Source organism: Berghia stephanieae, chromosome 3, assembly GCF_034508935.2.
Source record: "Berghia stephanieae isolate SIO BIC M18660-M18661 chromosome 3, UCSD_Bste_1.3, whole genome shotgun sequence".
NCBI lineage: Eukaryota > Metazoa > Mollusca > Gastropoda > Nudibranchia > Aeolidiidae > Berghia > Berghia stephanieae.
Genome location: NC_088362.1, coordinates 36,956,652 through 36,973,225, shown reverse-complemented (window position 1 = coordinate 36,973,225; position 16,574 = coordinate 36,956,652). Strand labels below are relative to the sequence as shown.

Genomic DNA, 16,574 nt, shown 5'->3' with positions numbered 1-16,574 from the left:
GTTTATTCATCTTAACTACGCCACTACCACATTATCTCATTCATCTGTGGTGTTTCAATCATCCTGTTTTGTTGATAAAGGGGAAACCCGAAACGTTCATTTGATCTGTTTTTGTAATTAAATTGAAGCTTACATTCAACTTCACGTTATTATTTAGTTCAATCGAGACGTAAAACGTCTTCAAAATAACAAAGAATTAAAATCAAAGGAAGACTGTGAGAGATTGAAAGAATTAAATCTCCCGACCTTAGATTACAGGAGAAGAAGGGGAGATATGATCCAAACATATAAAATAGTAAAGGGAATAGGCAGGGTAGAGGCAGGATTTCTTAAACCAAACAAGAACATTCAGACACGAGGAAACAGCAAGAAACTGGAAAAAGAACGTTTTAAAACAAATGAAAGAAGGAACTTTTTTTCATCTAGAATTGGAATAAACTGCAAGAAACCACAGTATCAGCAAAAATTTGAATAAATTCAAAGCAGAGTTGGAGATAAGCAACATCCTAGGACACAAGTTCAATTATAAAAATTGGTCCAATCATTAATAGATGAGGAGGAGCGAAGGAGACTACACCAAGTCTAAAAGCTCTATACCGAGGTATCCAGGTATCCAGGTAAGACCTTATGAACTTAGCATCCACAGCAAAAGACCGTGAACTGTGGAAGGAAATGACACAGATGATTAGAGAGGCAGCTGAGGCTTTATTATTGAAACGTGGCTAGAAGAGATCAGAGACGAAGTAATCTTGCGTGAATCAACGCCTGTCAATTTTAATATCCTGTCACATCCAAGGACACCGAAATATGGTGGCGTTATTTGTGTATTTTATAATAATTGTATTAAAATAAAATCGGAAAATAACAACCACCTTCAAATCTTTCGACTGCACAGAAATCACAGCTTTTAACATGATATTATTTTCCTTTTTAAATCATCTCTCTGTTATGTATTATTATATTTGTTATTTTGAATTTATAATGTAATTTGAGTGTATTCCTCTTTGTTGGATTTTGTGCTTGTGTCCGGATGAGACTTATAGGTGGTCTCAAACTAAGTACTTTGATAGTGTGCTCTTGGAATCTACACCTGATTCCTATGTTCCCAGTTCCCCTACGTCTTAATTTTCTTGGGTGCTTTTTGTAATTCTAGAACTTTTTACTATCCCATTTTCTACCTTTTTACTGGCGTTGATATAACCTAAATAAACGCAGTAAAACCCTTAAAAAACAAACAAAACAATAAAATAACACGTGCAGGCTTTATGCGAGATATTGAAGACCTTATAGAATTTTATATTTCTTTTACTGATCGTCTTATAATGTCAGGTGATTTTAATCTACATTTTGATTCAGCTGACCCATATTCAAAGTGTTTGAGGAATCTTTTTGCCAACCATAATCTTTTACAGATCGTTTTAACTCCCACCCATAACAAAGGCCATATTTTAGATTGGGTTGCAACAAACACTACAACTTGCCCAGTTTACAATTTAACCGTACATGATAAAATCATACCCAACCACTTCATCATTGTGTTCAACATAAACAAATCGAAACGACCCAAAGTAAAGTCGCTTGTTTCGTCCCGTAACATAAGATAAAATGAAAATTGAAGAATTTTCCAGCAGTGTTGAAACAGAGCGAGCGATTCTTGGATCATATGATTCCTATAATGCCACACTTCGCAAAATTACTGACCTTCATGCACCATTGCGCACAAGACTGAAAGGTGACCAACTGCTCCATGGATAACGAACTAAGTCATGGTTGCAAAAAGACATAGTAGAACTGCTGAACAGCGATTGCAAAAGTCCCAAAAACTAACTTTGCTGATAAAATTTCCACAACACATGCTCTTTTTCCAACAGTAAAGAAATGAAGAATGCAGTTGATAATAACCATTTACCAAAAGATATCCCTGAAGAAAATCTCTCAACTGCTTTTTCCAAGTATTTTTCAGACAAAATGCAAATTATAAGAAACAAACTAGATATTTATTCGGCTGTTCAAAACGATGAGGAACATTCGGACTGTGTTAGACCACAAAAAGAATCTCTAATTTTAGTATTTTTAATCATGCATCATTTGATGAAGTGAAAGAAATTATCCTAGCCTCACCACCCAAATCTTGTTCCATTGACCTGATACCAACTATAATCTCTTTATGAAATGTCTTGACTGTTTTCTAGAACCAATTACTGTAATCATAAATAAGTCATTGCAGTCTGAGGCTGTACCAGATTGCTACAAAAAAGCAATCGTCACTCCTCTTTTAAAAAACCAAAATTTAGACCCTGAAAATTGAAAAAATTACCGCCCTGTATCTAATTTGCCTTTGCTTTCTAAAATCCTGCAAAAAGTAGCACAAAATCATATAAAGAATCACCTAAATTCAAATCATCTTATCGAACCTTTTCAGTCAGCTTACCATAGCATCATAGCACTGAAACCGCCCTTTAAGATCATGAATGACCTGCTGATAGCAAGTGATAATGGTGATATATCTATCCTTACTCTATTCAATCTATCTGCGGCATTCGACACAATAATCACTCAATCCTATGTGATAGTGATAGGCTTTATTCTGATTTTGGCATCTCTTGTGCTGCTCTTTCATGTTTTAAATCATATCTCAACAACAGGCAGTGAGTGTAAATGGGAAAGTTTCTGACTGTGTCTATATAGAATATGGCATCCCGCAAGGTTCTGTTTCAGGCCCTAACCTTTATACCCTACTATATACTATACCATTAGGCAGTGTAATAAGCTCCCATTCTGTCAGCTACCACATTCATTGCTGACGACACGCAGCTATATAAAGCTGCCTCTCCTCTCTTGTCTGTGTCAAAAGTTGGATGCTAGTTAGTAGTAGTAGCAGTAAAATAATATATAGTAATAGTAATAGTACTTTTTTTTTTTGGAGATGATATTCTTTCTTTGCAAAATATCTTTAATGTACTATTATATATATAATTTATGGCTATGTAGTATAGCGGTATTACACTCCCCAAGGAATGGAATATCTTGGAAGATCCATCTCTCAGGATTGCATAGTTGAGTCCTTGGAAAAGGTTCTTTACTCATATTCACTCACAGTACCAAGACATAAAACGAATACCTGGCCATCAAAAATGCTGTTGCTGTCGGGAAAAAAAATTGTAATATTGCTTCACGTCTCATCCTACATGTTAAGTGTTGCTGTTGGCTAGGAACCTCTTGTAAAGCGCTTCGATTATGTTTAGTGAATATTGCCCTCAAGGTTGTTATTTTTTTATTTGTAAACATTTGGCATGTCTTTTAAGGGGGACCTTCGCTTGATCTGGTGGTACTTTTAGGTAATGTCAAAATGGGTGTATCGGTGGATTACTCGTGGATACATCTGTTCCCTATTTGAACCAAGCCATCCTGTCTTGCTTTTCCTTTAGTGCTCCAGGTCGACTTTTCTCTCTATTATCCTCCTTTTACTGGCGTTGAAATGACCTAACAATAATAGTATCGCAAGAGCCACAAACTAAAAGTATACATTTGAATGTTTCCCTCTCAAGAACTACGGCAAGGGCCAAGTCAAAATCAAGTAATCTCATTCCAAGACAAAGACAGAAAGAAGCTCAGAAAACAGATAAAGGGGGGATAGAAGACACAGCAAATGACCTCCTGCCCACTATATGAGGTCAAAAGACCCCAGCCAAGAAGAAGAAGAAGAAGAAGAAGAAGAAGAAGAAGAAGAAGAAGAAGAAGAAGAAGAAGAAGAAGAAGAAGAAGAAGAAGAAGAAGAAGAAAATCAATAAATCAAAAAATCAATAAACATGCATAAAACAATATACCATCGTCAAGAGATTTATTTTACAATCCTTCTGGTAGAGCACACTGTGATTGTCGAATCAAGTTCCAAATCAACAAACAGGGACAGGGAAAGTACAGTTTTCAGGCAATATTTCCACGGCACCTTCATTTTACATTTTCTAATAATGAAATAAGCACCGATAAATAACATTTTATGGCTGATGAAGCTTGTAAACGGAAACCAAATCAAATGAAAGCATTCAAAGTCTAGACATGCACAAACCACACACAAACACACACATAAAAACACACAGTACCATATATACATTCTGTAAACATTTTCCCACTCATCACACCTGTTCTAAATTCATGCATCGATTACAAATAAATAACAATGTGAAATTGAATGTAAGCTTCAATTTAATATACGAAAACAGATAATGTGGATATTCCGGGTTTCCCCTTTATCAACAAAACACGATGAATGAAACACTAAAGACGAATGAGATCAATCTCATTCATCTGTAGTGTTTCATTCATACATAAAATTCCCTTTATTCATCCCAAAAGGTGTCCTGACAGCTTATTGGCAGAGAGTCCAAGATCAATCCGGGTGCAGTCGAGACTTTCTTACTGACCCTCCCTGTCAACCCAGTAGTGTTTGGGTAGCTGGCTTTGTTAGAGCTGATGGAAAGTACTTCACAATAGACTAGCATCCTATCAAAAGGAGAGGGAGCAAATGCTTTTGTCCCTTTCTCGCTATAGAAACCAGGTTCAACTCTGGATCCATGGGCCTAATGGCTCTGAATGACTGCTGTTCATCCCAAAGGGGAAATCTTTCTTTAGTTTTATTCCAAGAGAGGCCTAGAATAACCCAGGTATCAGCCGCAGTGCAGTACTGCAAAGTCAGCTTGGGCGAGGTGACTTCCTCAAGGCCGCTCAGTGCGGTGGGTAATTAAACTCAGTACTTTTCAGGTACGAAAGCATACTGCTGAGCCAAGTTTTAATGTTTCCTTGTGAGAAATTAGATATTCTCTTAAACAAACAAAAACTATAATTTGATAATTATATCTCTTGTCACTTTAACTTTTAAATGCTATTTATTTTTTTTTTTTTTGGGGGGGGGGGGGGACCTGGTTTACTCCAACAAAATATCGTTGTAAGGCAAAAGGTCATATTAAACAACACTAAATAACACGTGAAAAAGAAAACCCAAACAAAACAATAACACTCAAATGACATTTTCATCTGACAATCTAATGTAAGTTTAATATTTTTATCGAAATTTTTTTAAAATATAAAAGGCTACTTGAAGTAAAAGGTAACTCATCTTGTTCAAATTGACTTATGGAAATCACTTAAGGAAAATAACATCCCTTATATGGAAGGAACGACATTGATGTCACTCAGTTCTTTGTTATGATTTTTAGACAGCCATTTTAATATTAATGATAAGTTCTCACTAAATTATATTGTTATTCGGATGTTGTGAGTATTTTACCTAATGCATAACATCAATAGGCTTGAAAAATGTAGGTACAGTCATTGTGCAAGAAGTATTAAGATATAAGCCATCACTGTTAACCATGATCCCTTTTCCCTGCTGTATTTTGTCAACAAATCAAAATGTTGTAAGATTCAAAATAAGAATACAGATTGTCAGATTATATAAGTAAAAAACAAACATCAGTACAACAAAGTCCCAACCAGCCATCCACCAATGGAGTATAGTTTCTTCAGATCCCCTCATATGCTCAAAAGCAAAAGTAACACCCCAGTCACATACACTCAAACTTCATAAGTAACACCCCAGTCATATACACTCAAACTTCATGAGTAACACCCCAGTCACATACACTCAAACTTCATAAGTAACACCCCAGTCACATACACTCAAACTTCATAAGTAACACCCCAGTCACATACAATCACACAAAACGTTTAAAGCCTGCCTCAACCATACAGACAGACAATCAAAGGAAACATCTTCTATCTCAATCCTCTTCAAACAGCATGGCCACCAGGTCCTCATTGGCACACTGTCCCTCCTCCAGACGCTGTGGCTGTGACAAATAATTAATTACATTATATACATTAAAATATGTGACCCACCATCTCAAACAGGTACAGTACTTGCTGGATTCAAGCACGTTAAATTCCAGGCCATTCTGCAATATGACATGCTGGAGCTGGGTGACCAAAATTTATCGACATAACAAGTCGTTACTTCTCATGACCATTGGATTTCAACACACTTGGATTCTCCATAGCGTGCTGGAATGCTGCAAGTACTGTATTAGTCGGAGTGATGTTGTTGCTGAAACTGGAATTTATAGTTAACGACACTTGGATTGTTTATGTGTCCCATTGAGTCGAATATATGGTTTCATAAAGTGCATAAACACACAATAAATTATATTGTACTTTTTGATTCAAATTTTGGCATCCACTTTATTCTACCATTTTGAGATTGTACTTGCTGACAATAAATATGTGACAAATAAATACTTTTTACTGAAGTTTGAGCCTGAAAAAAATTGTGTTAGATCCAGTATTTTGTTCTGTTTGAAGCTGTTATTATATCATTTCTACATTACTTTTTACAGTCCACAACTTTTAGCACCTTATTTCTTTGACCTGGACCCAAAAAGCCAATTTGGCCAAATGACACTTGGGCTATACAGGCCACATTGCTAAAAACATGCCAAAATAATCTCATGGCTAATTGGGGAAATTACCAATATTAACAGTAAAGCCCCGCTGAGCAGTTATGTGGAAGTTGAGCGCTATATAAATAACATTATTATTAAATTAAATAAATGATTATTTGCAATGTCAAAGGTTGATGGCTTGTACTAAATCAAGACGTCAAATCTTTTCAGACTTGCCAACCAACCCCAAATATTAAAAAATATTTATCATATATTACCCAATTCATTTTTAGACTGAATTTCTCATATATATATATATATATATATATATATATATATATATATATATATATATATATATATATATATATATATATATATATATATTCCCATCAAAAGATCATATTTTCAACATACAAAATTTCAAGCAAACATTAACTGAATTTTGAAGACTTTATCAGACAAGTAGAGAGAATGAATAGCACTGACTGTAATTGCGGTGACAATCATTTGTATGGCTACTCTGGTTCACCTCTTGGTGGAGACGATGTTTAGTAACCTTCAACTCTTCCACTTTAATAATTTTCTCCCCATTTTTTACACAAATCCCATTATATTTCGGTCAACATTCCCATATTATCATATTTTGGACCTCAAAGCGTAATAAAATATGAGAAATCATATTGGTAAGCAAGTCTGCTTTTTATGGTGAAAACAAAACACATTTGAACTTTGCAGGACCATTTCCTGTTATCAAGTAACCCTGCTTAACACCAACTGTCAAGTATGGACTTTAAAATCACAAAATGATAAAACCATTCGTTATAACGTCAAATATAGACAAGTCCAAGACATGATGATAGAATAAGATATCACTGCAACTACATACTTGCAACAGGCAGTTGACAAAAAAAATAAATAAATAAATAAAAAAAAAAAATAATTAAAAATCTTAATTCTTGATATAGTGTTGTTTAATTTCAACATATATTCATTTCTCAGAAAAGAACTATATTTTCATAATTTTTCTCTTTAAAATGTGGGTAATAAAAGGATCAGAAACTGGAAGAAAAAAATCAGAATCTGACCAATTTTAGCTGACCCAAAAAATCGTCATTTTCCGATTTAATCTGGACAAGTGGCAGGTCAGGAGCAGCCATATACTTACTGTTCCAATCTTCAACAACGTTGGGACACATTTCAACTTAAATTGGGCATCTGTGCGGAAGTCATTTTTGGGGTCTTTCCAGCTGAGGAGTAGATTTGACAAAGAGATACATAACAGCAACCTTGTAGTGTTGTACGACTTCTATACTCAATGAATTCTTTTAATCAGGCAATGGGTATAAAAACGACAGCTACAGTCATGGAGCTCCGTGTACATCTATCGGGAAATTATGAGGTTTGAGGTTCCATACCCAGTCCAAAAAAATGTTATTCTACTGATATTTTTTGGCGATTACTTTTTAAAATGTTTCACCCCCCCATTCTACCTGCTTTATCCGTACCTTATCATAAAAGTTTCCACATTTTACCCTACCCCACCATCACCTGTTTTTGAACATCTCACTTCTTATAATTTGTTATGAGCATATCAGACTTTGACTGAAATATGTTTAAAAGTCTACCTTAATACATTGTCCCAAACACAAATACTACAGTATTAGTTAAGCAAATGGCAGACAAGTATTGTACATTTCCAAGAAAATTTTGTCTCAGGAATTCCTGCCTCATTTAACCTTGACCTGGTTCTTTCCACCAGACGGTCAGATCATCATGCACTTGACAATTTAGGTACAGTCATAGTGCAAGAAGCATTCTGTAAGCCGTCATTGTCAACCATGAACCCTTTTCCCTGCTGTCTTTGATCAACAAGTCAAAATAGTATAGAGTTTGTTAGATTATATTTTATAAAACTGTACAACAAAGTCCCAGCCATCAACCACCATTGAAGTATAGTTTCTTCAGATCTCCTCATATATGCTCAGACTGCATAAGTAACACCCCAGTCACATATAATCACACAAAACGTATTTCATACGAAACACCCAAAAAAACGGTCATAGAGCATATCATTTTGCACGAAAAGAATGACTGGAAATGAAAGCACATATCCTGGAAAATCATAACTTTGGACCATAACAGTATACCAGTGATGACCAGACTCGTTCTAGACTGTCCTCTTATTTCCTTGACATACAACAATGGCAGATGAACATCATCTCCACCTTGCTTCATTGCCTAAGGACGAGGCAGTGACAGTGGCAATGGCAATATTATCTTTCTAACTTCTTTTCCTTTCGCATATGATGTAAAAAATCAACCTTTAAATTGAGCTTTTATAGTGCAATATCCACTAAACGTGCTCAAAGCACTTTACAAGGGGTTCCTGGCCAACAGCAACACTTAACATGTAGGACGAGACATGACGCCTGTTAGTCGATGTTACAATTTTTTTCGGACAGAGACAACGCTGTTAATGGACAGGTACTCATTTTACACCTGAGTATGGTGAGAGAATGTGAGTAAAGAGCCTTTTCCAAGGACTCAACCATGTGCCGAGTGAAGCTCGAACCCATGACCTTCCCATCCGAAAGTGAGTGTCATACCACTAGACCACATAGCTGAACCAATATCCTATCACTTACAGAAAATGCACCCACATAGTACATAATTTGTTACATTAAGGACACATTTTCAAGAATATTTTTTTAAAATTCTGTCTTCTTACAAAAAGATTTAAGTCATTCCCTACAGAGCTATAGAAAAAAAAAATGTTTTTCTGAAATTAATTATTTTCAACACAGTGAGTAAGACAGCTCTAATATATCAAACATACTGAATACCCCGTCACATCAATCATTGATGAATCAATGCAACTCTAATCACTCTAGAGCCGAAGTCGCATCGTCCTGTCAATGTTTGTAAAAACAGATATAGCCTGAAGTCACGAAAAAATAAAAATAAGCTAAAATATTATCATTACAAAGAAACTCAGCCTCGCCATTTAAGGGTTAAAGGGTCTTGAATATTTATTTTACAGTTCAGCATAGTGACTAAAATCATACATGATACATTTCTATTTCAATTCACCGTTCTTATCATCCAATAAAACCTGCTACAAAATTGACTTACTAGTCTCTCTCTCCAACATGACATGTGATAAAAGTGATCTCATCTTCATCTAGCTTCTTTACAACCTTCTCAACTACTGGATCAGCTGAAAGTAAAAGGAAATAATGAAAATATTTACATTTTAAAATAAGACAAACACACACACACACACACACAGGCGTAAAAAAATAAAATAAAACAAACAAAAAAACAAAGCACAAAAAAAACCCATAAATAAATAAAAAAACAAAGATAAGTTGAAAATTAATGGAAGACATCAGATATCTTCATTTGAATCTTAACAAATGAATCCAGAAATTAACGGACTAGCATCAAATGAACAGCAGTTGCTGATAAAGTCTGGATAAAGCCATAGTAAAAACTGAAACAGCTAGCTAATAAAATTGAGCTGGGACCAGAATTGGACTCTTTCACAGCTTCAGTGTTACAAAGTACACGTGACATTGTGTTTATATACGAGAGATTTGACTTAGGCAGTTCAAGAGGCTTTTGATAATTCAGAGCTCTTATAAGTGAAACCCATGTTTTAAAAAAAAAAGTTTTCTTGTATTTTCTCCATATCAACCATTGAGGTGCAAATGGATCTCCTTTTGGTCCTTAATGAACAATTTCAAACAGACTGGCATGTTCTTCTTTAAATGAATTCAATTTTATGGACTCTTTATGTGGATTCTATATGCCACAGATGTGAATAGACCCTAAAGACAAATTTCCCCTATGTAATGAACAAAGGAAATTTTATTTATATTTTTAATTTTCATGACAAGACGAGATAACTTACCACTGAGCTTATGACTTACACATAGGCATCGATGGCCTATTGTAAGACATGGTAGGCCTATTGTAAGGCAGTGATGGCCTATTGTAATAATAATATATCTTTATTGTCCCCAAAAAAGTGGCAATTTGTCATTTGGTTACACATTTATAACAATACAATATTGACATAGACACACTCACACAAGATGCACATAGTAACATAGTAGTTATCGTAAAAAAACTATTAAAAAAAAAAACAACCCCCAAAAACCCCCCAAAAAACAAAAAAACCCCGGCATCAACAACATCATCATCACAACAACCTTCCTAATCTTTTCGTTACAATCCTTCACTTTCACCATTCCCCTATAACACCATTCACCATCGTCATCATACTCCATATTATATGGCCTATTGTAAGGAATTGACCCCCTCTCGTAAGGCATTGATGGCCTATTGTAAGGCATTGATGGCGTATTGTAAGGCATTGACGGCCTATTGTAAGGCATTGATGGCCCATTGTAAGGCATTGATGGCCTGTTGTAAGACATTGACAGCCTATTGTAAGGCATTGACGGCCTATTGTAAGGCATTGATGGCCTATTGTAATAATAATATATCTTTATTGTCCCCAAAAAAGTGGCAATTTGTCATTTGGTTACACATTTATAACAATACAATATTGACATAGACACACTCACACAAGATGCACATAGTAACATAGTAGTTATCGTAAAAAAACTATTAAAAAAAAAAACAACCCCCAAAAACCCCCCAAAAAACAAAAAAACCCCGGCATCAACAACATCATCATCAGCGTCATCATCATCACAACAACCTTCCTAATCTTTTCGTTGTAAGGCATTGATGGCCCATTGTAAGGCATTGATGGCCTGTTGTAAGACATTGACAGCCTATTGTAAGGCATTGACGGCCTATTGTAAGGCATTGATGGCCTATTGTAATAATAATATATCTTTATTGTCCCCAAAAAAGTGGCAATTTGTCATTTGGTTACACATTTATAACAATACAATATTGACATAGACACACTCACACAAGATGCACATAGTAACATAGTAGTTATCGTAAGGCATTGATGGCCTACTGTAAAGCATTGATGGCGTATTGTAAGGCATTGACGGCCTATTGTAAGGCATTGATGGCCCATTGTAAGGCATTGATGGCCTGTTGTAAGACATTGACAGCCTATTGTAAGGCAGTGACGGCCTATTGTAAGGCATTGATGGCCTATTGTAAGGTATTGATGGTCTATTATAAGGCAGTGATGGCCTGTCGTAAGGCATTGACGCCTATTGTGAGGCATTGATGCCTATTGTAAGGCATTGACGGCCTATTGTAAGGCAGTGATGGCCTATTGTAAGAGATTGATGGCCTATTGTAAGGCATTGACGTCCTATTGTAAGGCAGTGACGGCCTATTATAAGGCATTGATGGCCTATTGTAAGGCAGTGACGGCCTATTCTAAGGCATTGATGGCCTATTGTAAGGCAGTGAAGGCTGATTGTAAGGCAGTGGCGGCCTATTGTAAGGCATTGACAGCCTTTTGTAAGGAAAGTGACAGCCTATAGTAAGGCAGTGATGGCCTATTGTATGGCAGTGATGGCCTATTGTAAGGCATTGACAGCCTATTGTAAGGCATTGACGGCCTATTGTAAGGCAGTGATGGCCTTTTGTATGAGTGTTACAGAACAAAAGCCTCAAACTTTGAAAAGTCACCTTTGTGAGATTTTTGGGCCAAATTGGAAAAGCAGTACAAATACATTTCAGCTTCCTGCAAGATTTTTTTATCTAATCCTACAATGGACCACTTTGGTATTATCAAGCTCAATGCTCCATTTTTTTGGCAATTGGACAGATGGGGAAAACTACGAAGATCTGTCGATATCAAGCTTTGAGAACACTGAGGACACAGGAAACACAGACATCCTATCATCACAATTTGTAAACCTCATGATACCAAAAATTCACACAGACCCAATAGACTCAACAATAATATCAAAAAAACCCCACACAAATACCAACTTCACTCTAAAATAAAGGAAAAAAAAAAAGAAAAGCTTTTCCAAAGTTCAAAACTTGAGCTTTTATATAGAGCGCAATTTCAACAAAACATGCTGAAAGTGCTTTATAAGGGATCCTAGCCAACAGCAACATATAACAGGTAGGACGAGAAACAGCACAGCAGTATTACAAATTACTTTTCCGACAGAGACAACGCTGTTAATGGTCAGGCACTCATTTTATAATTGAGTACGGTGGGAGAATGTGAGTAAAGAGCATTTTCCAAGGACTCAACTTCGTGCCTCTTTTTAAGCAATGCTATGATTGTCGCAAAAACACTGTGGACCCTGATGATCATTTTGAATAAGGTAGGAAACTGTTGATAATTGATTTCTTATTACAAGTAATACTTCCCCACCCCTCCCTCTCTCATTCACTGTCAAGCAGCATCACTGTGTCAATGCTAAACCAGGATTATCCCTAACTTGTTTTTAAAATACTCGGTTTAAAGTACGAGACAGAAATAATTTTGAGATATGAATTATTTATTTCTTCAATGAAAACATTTGATTTTAATTTAAATCTGATACTTTAGTTACTCAATCTTTCCGGTCAGTTTCACCCCGACACAACACTGGTTCAAGACAATGGTCACATATTTGATTGACGATAAAAATGCTTAGAGATGCTTTACTAAAAACTATTCGAATGGTCTACAACTTTGAGTGATCGTTTGTTGAAAAAACTCATTGTCCAGGATTACGGAAAGGGGGGGGGGGGGACAATGAAACTCTCAGACAATGACAATGCCCTTATATCGGTCTTTGCAGTTACCAAAGACTATACTTACTGCATCATTATAAATTATAACCTGGATCGGGAGGCCTTCCGAAAGCTCCTCGTTCTAGCATTTCTTTCAATTTGTACTTTCACTGTGGACCACTTGTCATGTGTTTATTTATTCAATTTATCGTCATATAGAAGCATTTTAAAAACTCTAGAACAAACCTTGATAGATTTGTGAAAGTTTAAAATGTCCTAATTTGACCATTGTTTTGATTCTCAGCCGCCATTTTGATTTGTGAAGTATTGAAAGGTAGTGCAAAGCAGTCCTAGGTTTTTTTTCTATTGGGGTTAGTCATAATAATAATAAGTCTTTGTGAGTGAAGGTGATGATAGGGTGTTTGTTTTTCCTATTACGGTCAGTTACAAGTACTAGAGAGCTGCGCCGGTGTTACCAATACTTAGCTTCTATACCAGGACAAATCATTCGTTTGGACAGAAAAATAAATAAAAAACTTACCGCTAACCGTCAAAAGCATTTTAGATTTGAAGATGCATTTGTTTTCTATCAAAAAACATTCGGTACTAGACAAGCCTTGATGAATTTCAAAAGTTGTGTTTGAAATTATATCCTAAATATTTTCATGGTTCATTCCTCGCGATATCGTGTGGGTTTCCGTCTGTTACTACGTCTGGTGCCGGTGCAGTGCAAGCAAAACAAAGGTTTTTTAAAAAGTTTATTGAGAAAAAGATAAGGAAAAAAGTGTCCCTTGATAGGTATGCAATTTGGTGCATTAGTGCAGTAAAAATTGGTGCGCAAAATTAGTTCGTAGCGGATGCGAGACTGTGTGTGTGTGTGTGTGCGTGTGTGTGTGCGTGGCCTTCGTGAACTCTTAGTATAACGAAGGCCGTGGTGTGTGTGTGTCTCTTTCTTTTTTTTGGGGGGGGGAGTGCCTACGTACACGGTAACGGGGCATCTAGCCTCAGGATCTACCTACACGTAAACTGGTTTACCGTTGCAACACAAGCAATAGATGGTCCTCGCTGTCGTGACCGCGCGCGCTCGTGTGTGTGTGTGTGTGTGTTATTTTTTAAAAAATCAAAACAATTTTAACCATTAATGGCGAGATTCCATCTTACACTCCCCAAACTCCAGATCTTAGTCTTAATGTTATCATTAAAAGACAAGCTTTGCGATTTATAGTTTAATTGAAGCCCGAGTCGAAATATACTCTTACTACTGCTCTCTTGGTGGAAACGATTTATTCTGCATAAGCAATCTGGAGAAAAAAATCAGTGTCACTGTAAAAGGTTAAAATTTCACGAAGTACGCACCGTGAACACCGCTGTAACAATCCTTTGATCTACGTCATCAGGCAACCCATTGTTTCTTTCATCTTTTCCCATTCCCCCTTACTATCCCCCCCCCCCATTCCCCCGCCATCTCTCTCTCTCTCTCTCTTGTCATAGTGTTATCCCTTCCCCTTCCCATCTCATTGTAAAATGAAAACGTTCTGCTGTTTGCAGATACATGTATGATTGTTTTGTTTTTTCTCTCTCACTAGGCATTTGAAAAAAAACAAAAACCTGAAAAAAAAACAAAACAACTTAACCTTTTAAAGGCGAATATCAATCTTACTTGGACCAAAAATAAAATCTTACCGTTTTCATCAAAAGACAAAAAACAAAATACAATTTAAAAACATGAGCTTTTATATAGGGCAATATCCACCCAACGTGCTCAAAGCGCTTTTTATCAATATTCTTACTGCTCTTATGGTGGAAACGTTTTTGTTTTTCTGCGTTAAAAAATAATATAAATGAAGACTATTATTTGAAAACAAAAAAAATCAGTGTCACTGGCAAAGGGTTAATTGCAGTACTCCTGCATCCTGTGAGACTCCTACGGCACTTGCTAATCATAAAAAGGGAAATAGCAGAAACCAACAATAATAAGGTGAAAAAAAAAAGAAGAAAAAAAAAGGTGGGGGGGGGGGGGGGGGGAAGAGCAAACCCAGTAGCAATGCAACCTTTTAGCGGCGAAATTCGATCTTTGACCTAACACCAAATCTTCTATCATCAAAAGACAAGTAACGGCAAAACGATTATAGACAATTGAAGTCCGAGTTGCGATAGTCTGACTGCTCTCTTGGTGGAAACGATAATAAAGATAAAAGCAAACTATTATCTAAAAGCAAAAAATTAGCTTCGCTGTTAAGGGGTTAAGAACACCTGCAACTGACAGTATCCTTGAGATGCTCTACGTCACCTCTACGTCACCAAAGTCACCAAGCGACACTTTCGTCGGCATGCACCCCCCCCCCCACTCTTTCAAGGTGGTGGTGGCGGCGGATAAAAAAGGCCTTTTTCTCTTTCATTCAATCAACTGGTCTGCTGGTGGACCCTAGGCCTCTCTACAAGTACAAGAAATAATACTCACTTTTTTTCTGCTCCAACGAAAATATCTACCCCCCACCGGTCTAATTATTTGTAGCAGACGTCAAATTTCTCAAAACGGTCACGTGACACTGTAAAAACAACACAGGAAGTCCATGAAAGCTTATTTACGGCATTTCCTTTGAACCGTGTAAACAACAAAATTTCGTTTTCATTCGACTCAACGGGTCAGATTGGCCGGTATTTTTTTTTAACAAACTAAAGTTCTGAAAAATCAAAATGTTTCTTAGAAAGTTGAAAGATGCTAGTTTTTGAAACAGAGGTAGGTTTAAAAAAAAAATCTTTATATTTTACGTGAATGCATGCTCAAGGCGAGTTGGACGTGCAGCGGAGGTTGGTAGGCCAAAGGCCCACCTCTCTAGGCCTTATTTTTTTCTTGGGGTTAGTTGAGGGGACATTTGGGTTGTTCGCTTAACACGAGGAGCTTTCGGAAGGCCTCCTTTATCAGTATCAGTCTCAGTCAGCAGTAAGAAAGGAAGTCTTTCACGTTCTGTAAATATTGGTAGGGGAGGGCAGACTCTATCGTCAGAACAGAATGATTCTCTACCTGTTACACAATCAGGACACCAGCTTTTGCCGCTTTTGTCGACAGAACCACCGAATAGAACATAAACTTTTCCAGACGATTCTTGAATCGCCTTTTTCGCTGCCTCAAATCCTTCAACTGTTAGTCTTTTCATTTTGATACAGGCAATATTTCAGTTCAGTTGACGAACACACCCACTCACCCACTTTACAAAAGCGAAAGTAAAAATTATGTTTCTTTCTATTTCTCATACAAATGATTTCCTTTGCTATCGATATTTTATTTTTAAAATGTTTAGCCGATGTTCATTTTCCAATCATATTCCACACAATTAGTGTGTCTAGACTAAACATTTTGAAATATTAAAACGATCAGGCATATTATAGAAAACATAGTGATTGTCATGTTTTCTTACCTTAAAGCCAAAATAAAATTTTTCAAAGTAAAAATGA

General features: G+C 36.3%; 1 protein-coding gene across 1 annotated transcript; it reads right to left on the bottom strand.

Moving 5' to 3' along the window:
- Positions 1-3,824: 3,824 nt before the first annotated feature.
- On the bottom strand, positions 3,825-16,343 carry LOC144967661 (thioredoxin domain-containing protein 17-like). Its single transcript, XM_078905189.1, has 4 exons — positions 16,144-16,343; positions 9,573-9,657; positions 7,606-7,687; positions 3,825-5,849 (listed from the first exon to the last, which is right to left on the bottom strand). The coding sequence occupies exons 1-4, from the start codon at positions 16,274-16,276 to the stop codon at positions 5,781-5,783; spliced, it is 369 nt and encodes a 122-aa protein (XP_078761315.1). The 5' UTR covers positions 16,277-16,343; the 3' UTR covers positions 3,825-5,780.
- Between the last annotated feature and the right edge of the window lie 231 nt (positions 16,344-16,574).